The sequence below is a fragment of the Pediculus humanus genome, genomic scaffold (genome assembly GCF_000006295.1).
Source record: "Pediculus humanus corporis 1103172108322 genomic scaffold, whole genome shotgun sequence".
Lineage (NCBI taxonomy): Eukaryota > Metazoa > Arthropoda > Insecta > Psocodea > Pediculidae > Pediculus > Pediculus humanus.
In genome coordinates this window covers 45,260-67,215 of record NW_002987891.1, presented here as the reverse complement: position 1 = coordinate 67,215, position 21,956 = coordinate 45,260, and the positions used below count along the sequence as shown (strand labels likewise).

General features: G+C 27.0%; 5 protein-coding genes across 5 annotated transcripts; 4 read left to right on the top strand and 1 right to left on the bottom strand.

The window, feature by feature from the left end:
* Positions 1 to 615: 615 nt before the first annotated feature.
* On the top strand, positions 616 to 2,016 carry Phum_PHUM613960 (Cyclic AMP response element-binding protein B, putative; the record flags this gene model as incomplete). The annotated part of the gene is made up of 6 exons (XM_002433067.1): positions 616 to 630; positions 800 to 955; positions 1,108 to 1,243; positions 1,379 to 1,510; positions 1,725 to 1,785; positions 1,869 to 2,016. 6 exons carry the CDS (start codon positions 616 to 618, stop codon positions 2,014 to 2,016), a joined length of 648 nt encoding a protein of 215 aa, XP_002433112.1.
* Positions 2,017 to 3,091: 1,075 nt separating this feature from the next.
* On the bottom strand, positions 3,092 to 6,078 carry Phum_PHUM613950 (Rac GTPase-activating protein, putative; the record flags this gene model as incomplete). The annotated part of the gene is made up of 10 exons (XM_002433066.1): positions 3,092 to 3,158; positions 3,253 to 3,353; positions 3,426 to 3,558; positions 3,628 to 3,878; positions 3,951 to 4,221; positions 4,299 to 4,609; positions 4,702 to 4,865; positions 5,411 to 5,585; positions 5,668 to 5,870; positions 5,997 to 6,078. 10 exons carry the CDS (start codon positions 6,076 to 6,078, stop codon positions 3,092 to 3,094), a joined length of 1,758 nt encoding a protein of 585 aa, XP_002433111.1.
* A 704-nt stretch (positions 6,079 to 6,782) lies between these two features.
* On the top strand, positions 6,783 to 10,378 carry Phum_PHUM613940 (Centaurin-beta, putative; the record flags this gene model as incomplete). Its single annotated transcript, XM_002433065.1, has 13 exons — positions 6,783 to 6,835; positions 6,909 to 6,966; positions 7,104 to 7,336; positions 7,418 to 7,646; positions 7,805 to 8,120; positions 8,196 to 8,502; positions 8,582 to 8,688; positions 8,784 to 8,964; positions 9,051 to 9,301; positions 9,389 to 9,567; positions 9,643 to 9,843; positions 9,913 to 10,133; positions 10,231 to 10,378. 13 exons carry the CDS (start codon positions 6,783 to 6,785, stop codon positions 10,376 to 10,378), a joined length of 2,484 nt encoding a protein of 827 aa, XP_002433110.1.
* A 6,195-nt stretch (positions 10,379 to 16,573) lies between these two features.
* Phum_PHUM613930 (receptor tyrosine kinase, putative) lies at positions 16,574 to 19,390 on the top strand (the record flags this gene model as incomplete). Its single annotated transcript, XM_002433064.1, has 10 exons — positions 16,574 to 16,583; positions 17,169 to 17,296; positions 17,383 to 17,620; positions 17,694 to 17,865; positions 17,938 to 18,266; positions 18,348 to 18,507; positions 18,591 to 18,743; positions 18,824 to 18,983; positions 19,063 to 19,199; positions 19,279 to 19,390. 10 exons carry the CDS (start codon positions 16,574 to 16,576, stop codon positions 19,388 to 19,390), a joined length of 1,599 nt encoding a protein of 532 aa, XP_002433109.1.
* Positions 19,391 to 20,604: 1,214 nt separating this feature from the next.
* On the top strand, positions 20,605 to 21,695 carry Phum_PHUM613920 (uncharacterized protein; the record flags this gene model as incomplete). Its single annotated transcript, XM_002433063.1, has 4 exons — positions 20,605 to 20,767; positions 20,858 to 21,111; positions 21,201 to 21,347; positions 21,423 to 21,695. The coding sequence occupies 4 exons, from the start codon at positions 20,605 to 20,607 to the stop codon at positions 21,693 to 21,695; spliced, it is 837 nt and encodes a 278-aa protein (XP_002433108.1).
* Between the last annotated feature and the right edge of the window lie 261 nt (positions 21,696 to 21,956).

The following is a 21,956-nucleotide window of genomic DNA, read 5'->3' as shown; positions in this document are numbered from 1 at the left end:
TAAATTTAAGTCAAAAATCATTTAGTTTGTTTTTTTTTTTGGGGGTAAAATGTTCAAAAGCATTTTATTTAATAATAGTTGAAAATGTGTAACAAAAAATTTTTGCAAAAATCTTGATAACGATTGTTATAAAAAAAAATTTAAATTTGAAATTAATTTCAAAATGTTTTAAAATTATCTTAAAAGTACATTTAAAATTTAATAAATTAAAAAAAAAAAATGTAGTTATTTACAGTAAATGAAATCTTATATATTATAATATATTAAAAATTGTATTTATAAAAAATGTTATTAACGGTTTTTTTTTAAAAATGGATGAAAATCTCATTTAATTAATTAATTAAATATGGATTTATTATTATCACTTGTTTTGTATTATCATTAGTATTAATTTTTTAAATAAATTATATAATAGAATAAGTCGAACGTTATAAAACGTAAAAGGGGATAATAATAATAATAATAATAATAATAATTGTTGTTGTTGTAAAAGTGACAGTTAATATTTAAACATTATTATCATTATTTTATTTAATTACTTTTGTCATTAATGTAAACACTCAGGATTAAATTTATTTATTTTTTTTGCCTGGGGTTATGTAAATAAGCATCAAGATGACACCAGGAAAAGTAAAAAAAGGAAAATTTGTGAAAATTCTGGAAAATCTTTTTAATTTTCTTTTGAAAAGAAATTCAATTTGAGCTTTTTGTTAGCCCCCTACCCTGCCAACTCCATAATTTTATGTTTTTTTTTTGTTGTTTGTTGTCGAACAAAATTGATTTTTGTTTTCTTTTTCAGGTACAATCAGTTATTCAACCCAATCAGCAATCAGTTATACAAACAGCAACAAACGTTCAACCAGTACAATTATCAACCAAAAGTAATGTAATTTTAGTTTCAGGAAAGGCAAATTCTGTGATTCAAACAACACCAGGCAGCTTACAAGCTATAGAGGTAGATTATGTGCGTCATTCATTTTTGTTATTTACCTTACTTATTATTATTATTATTATTGATATAAAAAGTGTGAGAGAGAGAGAGAGAGAGAGAAACCTTAACACTTTAGGTTTTCCATTAATAAAAAAATGTAATTTTTTTTATTGTAGGTTGTAGAAACTAGCGAAGATTCATTATCAAACGATGAAATAGATGAAACATCATCGAAAAAAAGAAGGGATATACTAACGAGGAGACCTAGTTATAGAAAAATTCTAAACGATTTAGGAGGTGGAGAGATTGCTGGTTAGTAATAGTTTAGTTATAAATAATGTATTTATTAAGTCGAAAAACAAATAGGGTGTTTTATGTTTTTCTGATACTTTTGTCCGAAAGCAAAAAACATGTTTGCCTGATGAAAAAAAATTTTTTGTAAATTAGTGATACCTGCCAGTGCCATACAGTTAGGTAGTCAAGGAGACGGAGGTCTTCATGCATTAAGTTTAAATAATAGTGCTGGAGGAAACACAATAGTACAATATCAAGGAAGTGACGGTCAATTTTTTGTGCCCGGTACGCTTTGATTTCTTTCTTTCTTTTCTTTTCTTTTTTTTTTTTTTCATTAAAGTCAATAAGTAAATAACAACTTGAATTAAAAACAAAAAAAAAAAAAAAAAAAAAGATGTTAATGAAATCTAAAAAAAAGTCAAAGTTAAAATTGGAAAATAGTTTTTTGGGAATGTGAAGGGGTTGAGATTTTTCATTTTTTTTTTTTTTTTTTTTACAGGAGGACCAGTTATAGCCGAGGACCAAGCAAGGAAAAGGGAACTTAGGCTAATGAAAAACAGGTAAATTGATTTGTTTGTGCGTTTGTTTCATAAGTAAAAAGAATCTTTTAAAAAAAAATTATTTTTTTGTGTTAAAATGATAGGGAAGCTGCACGGGAATGCAGAAGGAAAAAAAAAGAATATATAAAATGTTTAGAAAATAGAGTCGCAGTACTGGAAAATCAAAATAAAGCTTTAATAGAAGAACTCAAATCATTAAAAGAACTTTATTGTCAGCAAAAAGTCGAATGAAGGAGGATGTAAAATTATTATTATCGATTTAAATATTGAGCAGAAAAAAAGGAAAAAAAGAAGGAAAATTGTGTACTTATATTAATAATAATAATGATGAACATTGTGTGAATACTATATATATATTTATATATATATATATATATGGATAAAATAACTCAGATCTTTTTTTGAAATAATTTAGATATTTTGTATTTTTTAAACGCTTATATTTTTTGACAGTTTAGACATATTAAAAATATGAGTATAAAAAAAAAAAAAAAAAAAAATGTGACTGTATTTTTTATTTATTTTATAACTACAACATTTCTTTTAAAAAAAAAATTAAGAAGAAGAAGAAGAAGATAATTAAATAAATTGATTGCTGTGCTTTAGTGCCTGAATAAAAATAATTAAAAAAAACCAGCTTAACACACTTTATTCTGCTATAATAATCAAAAAACCTTAAAAAAATAAATTGAGAATTTTCCAGAATGTATAAAACTCTTTGATTGGTTTTAATTAAGACATATTTATAGGACAACGTCCCGGAATTTTATTTTTTTTTTCTCACACACATTTTTTATAAATAAAAAGAATATTTTGTTTAAAAAAAAAAAAAAAATAGTTTATATATATATATAAGTTTTACAAAATAAATTTGTATTTTTTTAAATATTTTATTACATAAATACATTTTACACAACTATGTACATAACTATATGTTGGCGTCTTTAATAAATTTAAAACAAACATAATTAAAATTTAAATAATTGATTGATTTAATAATTAATCAATTAAATAATTATTTCGTGCTTATTACTTGGATAAAATTTAAATTTTCTTTTATCTTTCATTAACTTATTTAAGATAGTTTTGTATAAATTATTAGAAAAATTTGATAGTTTTTAAATTTAAAGTTATTAAATAAAACAAAAAAAAATTTTTTTAAAAAAACTTATTTCTAATTATGTATTAAAATAAATTTTTGTTCTTTTTTTTTTTAAAATTTTTTATATTTTTACGTAGAAAATGTTTAAAAAAAGTTTTTTTTTTTTTTTATAGAAATGAAGAAATTCTTTCGTCGTTGGAATTTTCATTTCGTAACTGGAGGAGTATTGAAAACTTTTCTATTTTTATTACGATTTAATCGACGATAATTCCTGAAAATTTAAACAAAAAAAAAAAAAAAACGAATTTTAATTGTTTTTTGTTGTTGTATTAAATTTAATTAATAATTTTTTTTATTTTTCTTACAGTGATAATACTGGTGTCGATGGCTGAATGTTTTCATCGGGTTCATTGTTTACAAAATTATACCAATATTCCCCGGGCATGTCCAGCAAACATTCGATAACCTGGAATTCGAATTTAAAATTATATAAAATACCACAACTAAAAATTTATCCAGGAGAAATAAATTTTCTCACCTGCGTCTGTTGAGCTGTTTCAACATACATCTCATTTCTTACAGGTTCGATTCTGGAGTAGCCCACGATGGTCGGTCCAAATACTTTTGCAAGATTACTTTTTGACATTTTACAATCAGGACTTTGAGAGACTCTTTAAAGAAAGAAAAAAATATTAAATTGTACACTTTCACAACAATGGTTGCACTTTAAAGTTATTTACTTTTGAAGATGTTGCATCATAAAAGCCAAAGTATCTCGATTGGGTTGAGGCAGTTGAGAAACAGCTTGATACAAAGCCGACGTTCTTTCGGACACATCTTCATTTTCACTTGCACGAATAAATTCAGGCCATAAGGAAAAAGTAACGAGTGGTTCGCCTAAACTCCTGAGAAAATCTTTGATCGTGCCGCAAACAACGTGAATGTCGTAACCAGAAAGTGAACAAATTCCTTTGCCACGAAGAAATCGATCCTGAATTTGAAAATTTACAAGATTGTAGAAAATTATAAATCGATGGGTCAAAAGCAAGAATATTTCACGTACTTTTAAAGCGCGAACGTCTTTTTCCGATCCTGGAATTCTGTAGATACCAACTTCACCCAATCCTCTGGCTTCTACTTCAAACACGCAGTGAACGATTAACGGAGGAACCATTGGAGGTGTTCTGCTGCAAAAATCGGCAATTGTAGTGCCGGAAGTTCCTCTGGGAGTCGCAACAACAGCCAAACAAGGCATCGGAGCTTTGTCTTTACATTCTGGATGTACCATAACTTTACAGTCCGAACAGTAAAACATTTTATTCCCGAACATAATTCTAAAAGGAAAAAAAAATAATACGATTTATTATGACGTCATTACGTTGCGGGCGGCACATAATTTATCTTTTAATACTTTTTAATGCAGACTCCGCATTCTTCCGTAGGTTTCAAATTAGTTTTATTTCGAAAAGAGTGTGGTCGATTAAATAATTTATTTTTCGAATAAATAGGACTTGAATTATGATGAAAACAATTTATTGCTTCCGTGACGTCACTGTCCGTGTCCGAAGATAGTTTGGGAGGAGCCGAGGGTTTGGTATCTTGAGGAAAATCATCTGGAAACGTTTCTATTGTGGAACTTGCTATTATCGGTCCTTGTTTAGACAATGTTAGAGTTGTTCTTGCAATTACCTGATCCGATGATATTTTTTCTATTTTCTTTATCTAAAATAATTTTTTAAATAAAAAAAAAAAAAATAATAATAAACCATAAATTCTTTTATTTTTATTAATAAAATAAATGTTTTAAGTTTTACCTTATTTTGAGCCCATGAGGATTTTCGTCTTTTGTTTATTTGAAACTCGTTTATATCAGGAGAAGTTGATCTTAAAGGTTTTTTAGGGATACCTCTATCGGAACCTGTGTCACATTCAACAAAATCATCTGATTTGGTGTAACTAAGATCGGACAAAAGTGAACCTGTATACCAGCGAAAAATTGTAAGTCATAAAAAATATATTATTAAATAATTATTCTTAATTACTAATAAAACTTTTAATAATTTTTTATTAACTTATGACTAATATTATGTTATTAATTCTAACAAAATAATATTTTAGTATATGTAAACATAGTATTCATTAATTTAGCAGTAAAAGATATCTTATTTTAAATTAATTAAACACTAAATATCTAATAATGTAAAAAATTTCCTTTAATTAAAACCAGTAATAAATAAGTAACCATGAAACTAATTGCAATTACTTTTCTATAAATTTAATGTTTTTTTTTTCCATTTTAATTATAAAATTTTACATAACAAACAATAAATCAATAAGTAATTTGTATTAGTGTGCAACAATACTGAACAAATAGGGCTGAAATTAGAAAATTATTTTTTGTACATTAGACCTACATAATAAATAATAAATTTAGCATGTAAAATTAAACAGCATAAATAAAAAAAGGAAGGAAAAAAATTTATAAAAGTTAAAAAATAATTGTAAATTTAATTTTACCTGTACTATTTATTTCATCTATTGTATCTAAATGATATCCCAATACATTTGTATTTGTTTTTAATTTAGAATAAGTTGTATTTAAAAATTTGTCAAGTTTTTCTTTAGTTTCATTAGCTAATTTATCACCAGCATGTCTAACAGATGATAATATTTCTTCTATTTGAGTAACTTGTTCTTGCTAAAATTAATGTATATTAGATAAGACATTAAGTATAATGATGGAGTAAATTTTGATTTTTAAATTGTGCCAATAAGTTTACCAATTCATCCCTTTCTCTTTCAGCTTTTATTCTTTTTCTTTTTTCACTGTCTAGTAAACATCTTGCTCTGTTGAGCTTTTTCTCATAATCACGTAATCTTACATTACGTAAATCCAAATCTGTTTTTAATCTCTGACATTCTAAAACTGATTCTTGCCATTTTTGGCGGCATTGCTCTTGGTGGGTAACAAACGTTAAAAATTCTAAAATAAAATTCTTCATTTTTAGGTTTATGTTTAAATTTCCTCGATTTTACAATAAAATTTACTTGAATTTAGAAAAAAATTACACGTTTAATGAGTAATAGTGGATAGTGTATAAATACAGACCCTCAGTGCAATCATTTTGTAAAAGTAAAATTGATTGTCTTAATTCATCAAGTATTGCAAGTAAAGAAGATTCCCACGACATTTCTTAATAATAAAAAAAAACCTAAAATTTTTGCAAAAATTATCAATTTGCAATTAAAATAAAAAAACGAAAACAGTAAATGTAACAAGTCAATTCTTGACACATGTCAATGTCAAACTGACGATAACCGTTAAATTTTACACAAGGATAAAAAGTAACTAATGAAAATACCAATATAATAAACTGTAGTGGTAAAATAAGTTTTAATATTTAATTCTATAAAAAGTCGGTGACCGATTTCAGGGTTTTTTCTTATTCAATAATCATGTATTAATAATAAATAGCTTATTAAAAATAATAGATGTCCGTTAAAAGTTACAGCGCCTGGTAAAAACATTATCCATAACAAAAATAATAATAATAATAAGAATTGCCAACTTTAAACATAGCAGCAATGTGAAGGGGTTTGAATGGATGAAAGTTTTTACAGTGTAGTAGTGTAACTAATATTAGCTAATGTAAAATAAAAAAAAAGAAAAAAAATACATAAAATAATGAGATTTTCAATTTCATTGGAAAAAAAAATAAAGTATTTGCATATTTAAAAACATGTCTAATAATAGTCTTTCATTTAAAAACACCATTAAGTTAATTATCATTTGTTGACGTTTAATGACTCAATAATAAATAATATGTCAAATAATTAAGCATATTGTTGTCTTATTTTTTTATATTTTTTACGGTTTGTATTTAAATTTGATCAAATGAAGCCAATAATTGAATTTCAAGAATGCCTTCGCGATTCACCTAAATTTCGGTGAGAATTAATTTTAATGTGTCACCTAAAAATTCTATCATTAGGTTTTAAAAAAACATTTTATTTCTTATAGCGCCGTCTTGGAAGCTGAAGAAGCTAATATAGATTTACTGGAACAAAGATTGGACAAGGTATATTAAACATAACATTTATTTTATGCGTTTAAGTTAATTTTGTAAAAAAAAAAATAATTTAAAAACTAAACAATCTTGTTCTTTTGTACGTTTGCACTCATTAAATTTTTAATTGCACTAAATTTTTTCATCAGGTGTTAAAAGCATGTGGTTTGATGTTAGAAATGGGGAAAACTTATGTGATTCACCAAAATCTATTTACAAATAGTCTTTGGGATTTGAGCTCTTATTTTAAAGAGGATGTAGAAATAGTATCTTACCTAAACAAATTAATACATTCTCTTCAAGAAATGAATAAATTTCAAACCATTCTTTTAGATCAAGCGAATAGAATCATAACTAGAAACTTAACATCATTTATTAAAAAGTAAGTTTTTTACTAAACATTATTTTTAACATTATTTATATTAAAACGAAATCACATTATTGTTTTTTTTTTGAAATTTAGCGATATTAAAAAAGTAAAAGAGTCGCATGCGGAATTTGAAAAAATTTCAAGTTTGTTTGATTCTGCATTGTCTAGAAACTCGCAAGCTACTAAATCTAAGCCTAATGAAATGGAAGAAGCTCAAAATTTGTTAAGTGCTACTAGGTCATGTTTTAGGCATACCACTTTAGATCATGTATACACTGTTAGTGTTATTCAAACAAAAAAACGCCATGAAATATTAGGAACAGTAAGTAATTTTTATATTCTATTTAAATTAAATTTTTAATTGTTTTTTGTCTGATGGGTTTCCATTCTTTATTTTATTTTACTTTAGTTTTTTTTTTTTTTCGAACAGAAAAAAAGTGTATAATATTAAATGTTTTTTTTTTTTTTTTCATTTTTTAGTTGTTGAGTTATATGCAAGCATGCAGTACATTTTTTCATCAAGGATCTGATTTATGTGAAGATTTAGAACTTTTTTTTAAAAAATTAGGAGATGATTTAAATAAGATGTCATCAGAGACTACAAAACTTGAAAAAGAAATGGAAAACAGGCATTCCTATGTTAACAACTGTGATATTGATGTAACTGAAAATCTATCTGGAAAATCTCCAGTGATGGAAGGATATTTATTTAAAAGAACATCTAATGCTTTCAAAACTTGGCATAGAAGATGGTTTGTATTGCAAGATAACCAACTTGTCTACAGAAAAAGATCAGGTATAATTTTAAAGTTTTTTAAATAATATTCGATACACTTATCTTAAAAAACTTATCATAATTGTAATTTTTTAGGAGAAGAAGCAGTCACAGTTATGGAAGAAGATCTGCGATTGTGTACTGTAAAACCTGCTGTGGATTGCGAAAGGAGGTTTTGTTTTGAAGTTTTGTCTCCTTCAAAATGTCATATGTTACAAGCTGACTCGAATGAAATGTACACTGCTTGGATCAACGCTTTACAAAAAGGTATAGGTGCCGCAATTCAATCACTTAGAATGGATACAGATTCTAATGAATTGGGAGAAACTGATGGTGATGACACATCAACTTCGAGTCACTCCAGATCAGAAAGCGAAGGTTCTGAAAAATTAAAAAGACCAAGGTGTTGTTACTCTTATATTAATACATAATAAAAATAATAATTTAAGTAAGCAGTGCTTACATTTTCTTTAACATTTCAGAATTTGGGAACAGTTACTGAAGATTCCAGGGAATGACTTTTGCTGCGATTGTGGAAACAGCAGTCCAAGGTGGGCCAGTATTAATTTGGGCATCACATTATGCATAGGTAATAATTTGAGTTAAAGATGATATTATTAATGTATAAAAGAAATTACATTTTGAAAATTTAAATTGGAATAAGAATGACGCAAATAATTTTAGATTGTTCCGGAGTTCATAGAAGTTTGGGTGTTCATTACAGCAAAGTAAGGTCACTTACGTTGGATGCGTGGGAACCGGAAATATTAAAAGTAATGGCGGAATTAGGAAACGTCATTGTTAATAAAGTCTACGAAGCTAATGTTCCAGAAGATTTTGTGAGAGCTACTCCTAATTGTAGCGGGTGAGTAGTCAGTCATACAAAAAAAAAAAAAAACAAAGATGTCTTAATTATGTTTTTAATTTTTTCGAATTTTAAATTAAATGCAGAAATGTTCGAGATTCGTGGATTCGTGCGAAATACATAGAAAAAAAATTCGTTAAAAAAATATCCGTCATGCCTGAATCTCTAAACATAGTCGATTTAAGATCGTCTAGAAATACAGTTCCTGTAAGAAAATGGAGTGTGAGAAAATTACGACGTAGGCCTAGAAGTAGTGATGGTAAAGGTTCTAGAAAGCAAAAATTGACAAGCAATCTTTTCAGTGTTGACGAAATTAACGATAAATCTTGTGTTAACGGTAAATAAAAAAATTTTTCTTTAAACTTATCATTTATTACACGGAAGCCATTTTGAAAATTTTTTTTTTTTTTTTTTTTTTTTGTAGATAACATTAATAAAAGTCTATCGGACTTGACATCATCGGATAAAGAAAATAGTTGTTGTCAAAATACAGATTTAAGTAGGAGTTGTGACGATTTGGCTAAAAGTTCAGATTTATTACTTTTTGGAGAAGATTTAAATAAACATCCGGTGGGGGGTTCCATTGAGCTTCCCAGTGATCAAGTAATTTAAAAAATTCAAAAATGTTTGCGATTGATTATTTTTTTTTTTTTATTAATTTTTAAAATTGAATTTTAGGATTCGACTGGAGGTGAAGATGAAAACGAAATCACTGGAGAAGAAGACATAGCAAATTTTCATCCTAATTTACTTCTTTACAAAGCTGCTGCAGCTCATAACCTACCAGTCATGTGTGAAGCTTTGGCTTTGGGAGCTGATAAACATTGGACGAATAGTGAAGATTTCAACAGGAGTTCTCTTCATCAAGCAATAAACAGCGTAAGTAAATAAATTTCTTTTTTTTTTTCTCTCTCCGACCAAATTTCTATTTTCTGTACCTTTTTACAGGGATCCGTAATGGCGTGCGAGTACTTGTTGCTCAACGGTGCCATGATGAATGTTCAAGATGTCGAAGGGAATACTCCGTTGCATTTAGCGACCGAATTGGGTCACACCGCTCAGGTTTGTTTACTTTTAAAACACAGAGCGGATCAACATATCAAAAATTTAAAGGAAGTAGAACCTTTGTCAATAGCCGTGGAAAATGCCAACGCGGATATTGTCACGCTGTTAGTTTTTCGTATTTAAATATTTAAAATATATAAATTTCGTTTTTTAATCATATATCATCACTTGATCGCCATTTCAACTTGCTCCTTTTTGCAGATTAAGGTTGGGTTTGCTCAATGAAGAAATGAGAGATTCTGAATTAGGTTCTCCAGATGACATGTTCAACGACGTGGTACGAGATTTTTCACAATTGGCTTATCTTCATCCCGAAAGATTAGTACGAAAAAACGATGAAAGTAAATAATTGTGGGAAACAGGGCCCGAATACTAAAAAAAAATTAGGTTATATATATTAAGGTTTCAGTAATCGAAATTTATATAGATTAAGGTATAAAAAAAAAAAAAAAAAGAAAAAAGTCACAAATTTTTTTTTGTGATTTATCACCGTTAAAACGATTTTAAAAAAGAATCTCAGTATTGATGTACTTGAAAGTTTTTTTAAAAATTTTATTCCATTTTTGTTTTTTAAACATTCCAATATTTTTACATACATATATATATTTTTTTATATAAAAGTGACCATTTTCATTGATTGAAAAGTAATTTTTTTAAACAAATATTTAAGTGTTTATTTATATTATTTTATTATATACATTTTATAAGTTATTTAAATATAGAAAATTAGTAATAAATTACAAAGAAATAAAAAAAAAAAAAAATGGACAATGTCAGTGTTAAAGAAATAATTTTATGATTGATTGTTACTTTTTATTATTTTGTTCCCATATACCGAAAAATTAAATATTTACTATATAAAGATTTTATTTTAACAAAAATTTGACTAAATAAAATTACATTTTATAATAATGCCAAAAAAAAATTCTTTTATTTGTTTATATTAACATAAAATCGCGCGAAATTAAGTTAATAAGGTTAAGGTTTTAAAATTTTCTGTCAAATGTATTTTTTGTTTTATTTACAGCTAAATTAAAAAATTAACGGAATATTTGAGTAAGTATTAATTTTTGTTTTAAATTATGCAATATTAGTATAGTTTTTGAATATATTTTTTGTAATTAATAAGATAATATTGTTAAAAGAATAATTTATCTAGTGCCACGACCATTAAAAATTTGTAGGTGGTACGTAAATATAACGCGTCAGTTGTGAACTAATCGTTCAGATTATTATAGTGAGTAGTGAAGGGATCACGAAACTACAGCAAAACTTAAAAATGAATTTTAAAAATTGATCGGTTTTATAATAAAAATTATTATTATCGTTATATTTAATAAAAGAAACGTTTTTTATAATTAACGAAAAAATGTAAACCGTAAAATCATAGATAACATCCCATCATTTAATTTGTGAGTAAAAATCAAAATTTTTATCCATAATTATGTTTATGTATTTTAAGATTAAACAAAATTATTAATTTTGTTTTTCTTTTATTTAATCAGTTCATTTTACTAAATATTAAATCCCATTTGTAAATTTTTATTTTATTTTTAATCCCCATTCAATTGTTTAGTAATTATTCCAATTATAAGAAATTTTTATTTAAAAAAAAAAAAAACCATAAAACTAATTATTAATAATTTATTATTACTTTATTTTAAAAATAATTGTTTTTTTTTTAATACATAAAATTAATTTAAGATGACTTTAATAAAATAAAAGAGTTTATTTTAATAATAGATTTTATTTCATTGTATTATTCGAATGTAAACAAAATTTTTTTAAAAATGATGTCAATTATTAAATACTTAAAATAATTAATTAACACTTATTTTTATTTATTTATTTCAGATGATATTATGAAGAAAAATGAATTATTGGACTTGGACTTTCTCTATAATATTGATTATAAGTTTTTTTAAAATTTGTCAAGCACATTTAGATTTATATTTATCTCATTCTGAAGTCAAACGATTATGGGGTAAGTTATTAGTTTTTTTCTTCTAAATTTTGACATTTGTATTTTTCTTTTTTATATTTGTATTTGTTGATCAAGCACATTTTTTCTTAATTAATAAGAAGAAATGAATGTTTTAAAATGTAGTTTTTTATCTCTTCATAACATATTAATCGAAAAAAAAAATTTTGTGACTTTTGTTGAATTTATCGAACTTTAAAAAAGAAAAATACAATAAAAAGTTTACTAATTTTAATATGAAACACAAAACCAGATATAATTTGAAAATTAATTTGAGCATATTTATAATCAAATGAAAAACTTACAACTGGATTATATTTAACATAAATTAAAAGATGAATTAATTTACCTTTAAAGAATCGTAAATTTTTCACTCGATAAAATTCTTTCGAAGCGTTTAATTTATATATATAAAATAAAATCAATAGGTTTTTAAAAAACTCATTTACTGATATTTAATAGGTTTCTTCTTAATAATTCTTAATTTATTAATAATATTAAAGAGTCTGTCTTTTTTTATCTTGTGGTAAAATTTATATGTGCGACTGTTAGTGTCTTTTTTTTGTCCCCCCCTCCCCAAAAAAAGTATTAAGTAATCGATTGCATTCATTAAAAAAAGAAGTTTTTAAATGAGTTTATTAACATAATTTATGTATTAATTTTAATATTTTTTCTCTGCTTTTTGATGATGTTATTTAAATATTTTTTTTTAACCATACATAATAATATTAACTTTTACTTCCTATTTTAGGAAATACATTGACAGTTATTATTATTATTATTTAATGTTATAAAATATCAAAGGTTTCTCTTTATTGATTTTCTGTTCTTTTTTTGAATTCTCGTGTCAAATTTAACATGACAAAAAAAGTTTTAATCCTCGTTACGTTATTGGTCAACCAAAAAAAAATCAGACAAAAAATTATTTTATTTTTTCTTTCCAACACGCTGACAAGAAATGGTGGTTGTTAGCTAAGGATGGCAAGCCAAAATAAAAAAATCATTTTTTTTTTTATAAATTTTTTCCCCCTCTCTCTCTCTCTCTCGAAATATGATTTTTATATTCTCTCTCTCTGTCTCTCTCTCTACGGGTGAAATTATTGTTAAATCCCATAAATAAAAGTTTATTTGCTTAGCAGGTCGTAAGAAAAGTACTCGTTTGTAAAACCTGAAAGGTCTCAGTTGGTTGGATTTTACATTTGAAAACATTTTGTTAACGATGTTACCAATCATTCTTCGTAACAAGGTTCAAATAGAAATGAATTTTGATTCGTTTTAAAGCAAAACCCTTATTATTATTATTATTATACACGTGGCTTTAGAACGCTTACTTGATTAAGGGATAATCCTTGATGAGAAAATTTTCTAATTTACATATTACTCTATGATTCGAGTGGGCGGTGGGTGGGGGAACATGCATACTGATCTCATTTGTTTAGTTTCTTTCTGTTTTAATTGATTCATTGTTTATTGCTGTTGTTTATGTTTTTATTATTGTTTAACCGCCATTATTAATTGTAATGATAATAATAATAATTTCTTTCGGTTTAAATCTGTATTAAAAAATGAGAAAGAGTAACAAGAGTAGTAAAAAGTAGTTTTTAAACAACAAACAGTAAAAAAAAAAAAAAAATATTTCTTCATCTTTAAACTCGATATTTTTTTTTATTATAACGACTTGTCAAATAAATTAAATTTTATAATTGGATATTAACTTGTTTAAAAAAAAAAAAAAAATTCTAATGGATTTGTTTATTTTGTTGTAAACTAGCAAAACTTCTCTCTTGTTATGTTTGTTTAATTTTACTTTTTTTTTTTTTTTTGTTTTGTTTTTGTTTTTTTTAAATGCACCAAACTAAACGTTGAAAAAAAAAAAAATAATAATTGGACAAGTTCGATTATTATTATTATTATTAATATTTTTCTTCTACGTTCGTACGTTCCTCCTACCACGTTTTTTTTTTTTTTTATTTAATTTATTTTATTTTGGCTTGTCTTCAAGATTATTTGTTTTAAAAAAAAAAAAAATGCCATAAAATTTTACACCTATTAACAACTACCATTTAATGGCACACGTAAGGTGATCAAATGAACGTTTTTATTATTATTATTATTATTATTATTATTATTATTATTATTATTATTATTATTATTACCATTAGTTTCGTCAAATTAAATATAATTAATCGTTTTTTATTTTATTTTTACGTAAGTTCAAAGGTGAAAAATTCACGAATGTAAAAAAAAAAAAAAAATCGATATTCGAGCCTTTGTTAAAAATAAAATAAAATTTTTCTTTTCTTTATTGATTAACAATAAAATAATAATAATAATAATAATGATAATAATCCTATTTACGTACGTAAATAAAAATTGAATTGGATAAAAAGAATATGTTGAACAAACATTTTAAATCCCAATTTCAATTGAAATTTAATCTTACGGAAATAAAAAAAAAAAAAAAAAAAAAATTTACTGCATTTGTTAAACTATACAATGGTTTATACAAGAAGTAGAACAAGCAGAAGCTTTCAATTTATTCGATTGATCAATCAATCAATCAATCGAACGATCGATCGATGGATCGATCAATCGAACGATCTCGTTTTTCTTTTCTTTGACGCACACATCAAAATATTATATTCTTTAATGGGATTTTATAAAAAAAAAAATTTTTTTTTGTTTGTTTGTCGAATCGTTGCGTTTCCCCCTTCGAATTTTACTTTTTTTTATTCTGCTCCCCAAATTTTTTTTGTTTTGTAAAATAAGGTATGGCTTCTGCTACTATTTTGTGCAGGTTTTTCAAGTTCTTTTGACGTAAAATAAGAACACATATTAGGAGAGTCGTTTAAGGTTATATGCAGACGACAATAAATTTAAACCCAATTACTCTTCATTAAAACTAATGCTATGAGAGGTGGTGGTGGTGGTGGGGGTGGTATGTTCGTCCCCCTCTCTCTCTTTCTCCCCAAACACGTGGACACATTCACAAAACAAACAGACGTGGAATATAAAACGAATCAATAACATTAGTGAACGCCAATATGACGTGTGTGTGTGTGTTGATATAAAATGAGGGTCTATGAGTTTTTCCTATACAAAATTTCCTGTTAAAGAAAATGAAAATGGAGGTTTTTGACCTTTTTTGCCTCGCGGCAGGAATAAAATGTCAATCCTTTATATATTTCCTCTCGTTAAGGTTTTTATCGTTTTTTTATTATTTTGTCGCTCGCTCACGCGGGGGTTATGGGGGGGGGGGTGGAGGAATGCAAAATTGAAGACGCGATGATAAATTGTAGAAAAGTGCCCCCCCCCCCGGATGTCCTGCTCGTTTCTCGGAGTGTGGAGTCTTGTGTGGGAGGTGCTATGAACATAAATATTTTCTGTTTACTCGGTACGTGGATTGTTTAAAACCTAAGACCTGTTTCTTCTTGTACCTTATTCAATTTTTTAATTTTTCTAATTTAGAGATTAAAAAAAAAAGAGAGAGAGAGAGAGAGAATATTCAAAGGATAAAACTCTACTGAAATCCTTTGAACCTTTTTTTTTAAAAGGATTCAAATCAAACTTTATTATTATTATTATTATTATTTCACGTTGATTGGTATTCTTTCCGAGAATTTTTAAATTTAAAGAATTCTGCAAGTAACCAGCAAAGGAAAATTTCCAAGTTTTTCCAGAGGAGAAAACAAATTTTTCTTTTCAAAAAAAAAATTGTTTTCCTTCTATATATGGGGAGGTGTTATGAACCCATGTCGGATGTGGTGTGTTTTTTGATAAATGAGTGGGAATGGTGACTCCATTCACATAGTGGACGCAAAGTCAGCATGTCTGGAGATAGTGATTCCATTCACATGGTAGACGCAAAGTCAGCATGTCTGGAGATAGTGACTATTCATATCGTAGACACATAGTCAGCATTTCTAGAAGCTTCGCTTTTCTAATCTTATCTTAATTGCTAGTGAATGAACAATGACTAGCGATAGTCAGAATTTATAAAAGGAGGCTGAACGTCTCAGCCATGGTTCTTGTTTCTCTGCACTTTGTTCTTGTTGCACAACTCTTCGTTCTTGGTGTTCGACTCTTAGTTCATCGGTTTCTCCTGATATCTTAGAGTTCAACTTGTGTCTAGGTCTAGTTTTGTGATAGTGTTTACAACTAGTAGTGTTCATAACATTATTTTAGTGACTAATTTGTTCTGTACATGTAACATGTTGTAAAATGTTCTTATGTTGCTTACAATCAATATAATTCTTCTTTCGTTAAAAGTGTGTTCGATTTCAATCTTGAATAATACCACGAACGCGGAGGAAGATCAACGTTGTGAATCGATAATCGAATCGGGCCACGACAATATATATATATATATATATATATATATATATATATATATATATATATATATATATATATATATAAATTTGTCGATAGATATTTATCCACGTGGAAAATTGATGACTCGATGATGGATGAAATTTGCGGTTGTAGAAAGACAATTTTTTTTTTTTTATACCTTGGGTAAATAAGAGCAAAAATTTGTTGTTTTTTTTTTTTTTTGCTATAATGAGCGCGCGTAATTACGGCAAAAAGTGGATTTATTATTTCAAAAATTGTTTTTTTATTTTTTATTTTTTTTGCATGCATGGATTGTTAACGACGCCGGTTGTCGCATAATTCAAACTCATTTTCCAAAACATAATCCATAACCCACGTGGATTACACGTATCCACACGTAATCCACGTGTGGAAAAAAATTTCGATGTCATTTATGGTGATAGAAAAATTTAAAACAATAATAATTAATTAAAAAAGGTTGAAGGTAATGTCGATGGGACAAACATTTGTTATCGATTAAATGCGGGAGGAGTGGAGGGGGGAAGGAAGGGGGAAATCACGGAATTTGAAATTATATAAAAATATTTGCACGGTTGAATTCCGTTAAAAATAATAATAATAATTGATTATATTTGTTATGAGCACCTGAAACGCTTCGGGTCTGAATGAGACTGAATGGAAAGATGATGGTTATTATTATTATTATTATTATTGCTGAACCGTGAATTCGTGGTTTTGTGAACTTTTTATATTCAGTCAACCGTTTTTTGGTGTTACCAAAAGAAATGAATCCCGAAATTTATTTATTTATTTATTTTTACAGGAGTAGATGCCGATCTTTATTACGTACGAGATGGCGTCGTAAACGATTACGCATTGAATTTTGTTATACTCATACCATCGCATATTAGTGCCTTATTTTTTACGTGGCAAAGTCTGGCAGGAAAAGCGGTAATTAAAATTTCAGGTTTAAACGTATCGTATCGTATTGCAGAGAAGGAAATTAAAACCCCCGTATCATTTTTGTTTTGTTTTAGTTAAAATACAACATTGCTCTACAGTTATCAAATTCGAGAATTTTAATAAATCCGAAATTGAATATTTCCCACTCCGGTTTCGTACCCATAACCCTTCAAACTTTTACCGTCGAACTCCCGTGTTCGGGATTGGCGGATGCTGAAATCGACATTCGTCTTAACGTTACCATCACGATAAACAAAGCGAACAATACGGTGACGCATTTGATGTTTAAAAGACGGAAAATATGTCTTAAAGGTACAAATTGATTTATGAAATCCTGTCGTAGAATATGTGTGGGTGTATGTGTTGACATTCATTGTATTTCCAGATTCCAAAACGACGTCCGATGATAGTCAACAGATTGTGCTCATCGATACGACTCCAGCTCCAAATATTTTTTACATTGCTGTCGGTTGCGCTTGCGCTTTAATCGCAGTCATTGTCACCATGATAATTGCGTACTACGTGAAAACAAAAAAAATAAGACGTGGAATGTTGCAGTTAGTGGAATGTTTCATTTCGGGAATGAAAAAATAATAATAATGATTAAAATGGAATAATGATTATTTCAGGGAATCGAGAAACGAATCCGCTTGTTCGGGACAGGGACACGCGACATTTTTACCCGTCGAAATGGCAAACAACAGAACGGGTACTTCCCTGAGCAGTTGTAAAAGCATAACGAGTTATGCGAGTTTCAAAAGGATGCCGAGTTATTCGGTCATTGAAGACAAACAAAAAGATAAAGATCTGAGTGAAAGAATAGCCGAATTGTCGATTCCCAAGTGTCGGATAAGGTTAAAAAGTATTATACTCGAAGGTACTTTTGGTAAAGTGTACCGTGGTACCTTCGCCGAAGAAGACGGCGGAGAAGAGGAAATAATCGTCAAAACAGTATTAGGTGGGTGGTATCTTTTTTTTTTTTTTTTTTGTAGTTATTCTCATGGAACTTTGTTTTTTATGTGTGTCTTTAACTCCTTAGAACATGCTTCTCAAACTCAAATATCCGTCTTGCTGCAAGAAGGAATGTCTCTCTACAATTTAAATCACAAAAATATATTGTCGATATTGGGAGTATCCATCGAAGAACATTCTTCGCCCTTTCTCGTTTACCATTACCAAGGATATACAAATTTAAAAAGGTTGGAAATTCGATTCGAGGATAAAAAAAAAAAAAATTTGTTTAATTCAACGAGATGATATTTTTTTTTTTTTTTTTTTCCAGGTTCCTACAGAAATGTAAAGTTTGTCCAGAAGGTATAGCTCACGCTCTAACGACTCAAGAAGTTGTCGACATGGCTTTACAAATTGTTCACGGTTTACAATATTTACATAAGAAAAAAATCATTCATAAAGATATCGCGGCTCGTAATTGCGTGTAAGTATCCGACGTTCATTTTAATTAATGTACATAACGAAAATAATAATAATAATGATTTGTTAAATGAAAAAAAACAGGGTCGACGATAAATTAAGAGTTCAAATATGGGACAATGCACTGTCGCGAGATTTATTTCCCGCGGATTATCATTGTTTGGGAGACAACGAAAACAGGCCCATCAAATGGCTCGCAATCGAAAGTTTAACGTTGAAAACATTTTCGACAGCGAGTGACGTGGTTCGTACCTGTACAACCGTTTAAAACTTTTAATAATTTATTTAATTTTTTTATCGAGTTTATTGTATGATGATTGCAGTGGTCGTTCGGGGTGTTACTCTGGGAATTGACAACCCTTGCTCAGCAACCCTATTTAGAAGTGGATCCATTCGAAATGGCTGCGTATTTAAGGGATGGATACAGGTTGACGCAACCCATAAATTGTCCCGACGAATTGTACGGGAATTTATTTATTTATTTAAATAATATTTACTTGATCGTTATTTGATTTTTTATCATGAAACTTTTTTTTCAGGTTTGCCGTTATGGGTTATTGTTGGGCGATGTCCATCGACGAACGACCCACATTCACTCAATTAAATATCTGTCTTCAAGAATTTTATGCTCAACTTACGAGATACGTTTAGTTTAAGCCTCCCCCCTCCCCTCCCCACTTTTTTCCGACATTATCTTTAATCGTTGTAAAAAAATAATAAGGTCATTACGATTAAGATACGTCCCTGAGATTAATAAAAAGGAAAGAAAGTCTAATAATTAGAAATTTATAAAGTTTTTTATTTTTAAAAACTTGTATAACCTAAAAGAAAAAGACTGATCTTAAGAAGTTTATATATACATATATATATAAATAACATTAGTTTGATATTTATTTATTAAAACTTTACATAAATGATATTTAATTAACTACATAAAATAAATAAGTTTTTATATCCGAAATTAGTTTTTTTTTGACAGACAACCGGTTAGTTAGTTTTTTTTTTCAAGTACAAATTTTTTTTAGTTAGGTTTTAAATATTCATAACTGATGATGTGAAATTTAAATGAATTTTGAAACAACAACAGCAACAACTAAAGAACTTTTTGTATATTAAAAAATGTATTTAAATTTTTACAATTAACTCTAAATGTTTTTTTTTTTTTTTTTTTTTTTTACTTTTTAACTTATTGCTTTTTGTAATGAAATTTATTAAGTTTATTTTGCTTGCTGTTATCAGTATTTAAGTATTAATTGTAATTAAATTTTTTTTTTTATTTATTTATAATTTTAGTACAAATTATATATATATATATAAAATGCTTTCATTTTAATGTACATATGTGTTATACGTTTTTATATTTATAATTTTTGTATTTTAATAAAAAAAAAAAAATGATAATTTATTGGAGGTTTTTTTTTAAAAAAAATTGATTCACTCAATGAAAATTTTACAAAAAAATTAATTTTTTTTTTTTTTTAGATAATCCTCTTCAAGTTTAATTTTTCATTTACTTACATTTTCATTTGTTTTTATTCGTCGCCATTTAAATCGGTAAGTACAATTTAATTTCTATTAATGTTTTTAACGCGGTTTAAATTCACCGATTAATAAAAAAATTTATTTTATTATTTAAAAAATTATTATTAAAATTTTAATTAATGTAAATTTATTATAATTTATGTAATTTTTTTATTAAAAAAAGTAATTTTAAGGAATTATTTTGACTCACGTCAAAAATAATTGTAATTTGTTATTTTGCGCGCGAAAAATATTCTCTTATTCTGTAGCCACGTTAAACCATTAGTCGTTAATCTGTGGTCGTTAAACCATTCGAACGGTGTGGTTTTTATTTTTTATTTAAAATGGCTCGGGATCTCAGACGACTTCAAGTTCCAACTGATTCGGAAAGTTATCAACATTTTGTTTTAAAAGATGTTAAAGACTACGAATCTACTTTAAGAGAAATATTAGATAATAATAAAATTCGAAAAGATGGCAGAACATTCGAGGATCAAAGAAAAATTTGTAAGTACTTAAATTTTTTTTTTTAAATTTAAAATAAAAAATTAAATACAGATAAATTAAAGATTTTTTACGATTATTTTTAAATGATAGATATGAAAACCGGTGTTGTGACACAAGCAAAAGGATCCGCATATTTAGAATTAAATAATACTAAAGTTCTTGTGTCGGTTTTTGAACCGCGAGAAATTCCAAGACTTTCAGAATTTACTCCGAATGGTGAAATTTATTGTGAATTTAAATTTGCACCATTTTACGGTTTGGAACGAAAAGGACACATTATGGATTTGGAAGAAAAAGATTTAAGTATTATCTTAAAAAGATCTCTTGAACCAGCAGTTTGTAGGGTACAGTTTATATTCTTAACAACTTTTTCTTATTTTTTTTTAATATTTAATATTTTACTAATTGAGTATTGTTTTTTTTTTATTTTCAGCATGAGTTTCCAAATTTTCAAGTCGACGTTTATGCTCTCCTACTCGATAATGATGGCTCTTGCTTATCTGCTGCTATCACAGCTGCAGGTTTAGCTTTGGCAGATGCTGGAATTCCAATGTATGACATTCTCACTTCAGTCACTCTGGTAAGTTTTTTTTTTTTTTTATTAAATTAATTTTTCTCTGAGGAGTCATTAGTATTTACAATATTAAAATTTTAGGGGATTCATAATGATATGATATTTATCGATCCTAATTTTGAGGAGGAAAAATTTTGTAAATCGTTTTTTAAAAACAAAACTTCCGAAATAGGTATAATAAGTTTATCATATATGCCTGAAATGGCTCAGGTAACTGAAATAACCCAAAGTGGGACTGTATCGATAAATACCATTTTAAAATCTATGGATCTCCTTATTTCAAAATGCAAAACCATATCCGATTTAACAAAAAAATGTTTGATGGATAACGTTATGAATCAAATAACTGACTAGTACAAATTATCAGCTTTGTTTATTGTACATAAAATAAATATTTTAATAGGTTGTTTATAAGAAAATTAAATAATGTCTTTTTACTATTCGTCTTTCAATTTTTCCACATTTTTTCTAATTCTTCGATTTGGTTACAATATGGTCCCTCGTTTAGAATGGTGCTTATTCTACTTTGATTAGTGTTTAATATTAACAAAGTGATGGGTTAGTTAAAAACAAAGTTAAGGTAGTTATTAACAAAGTTAGTTGGGTTAGTTAGGG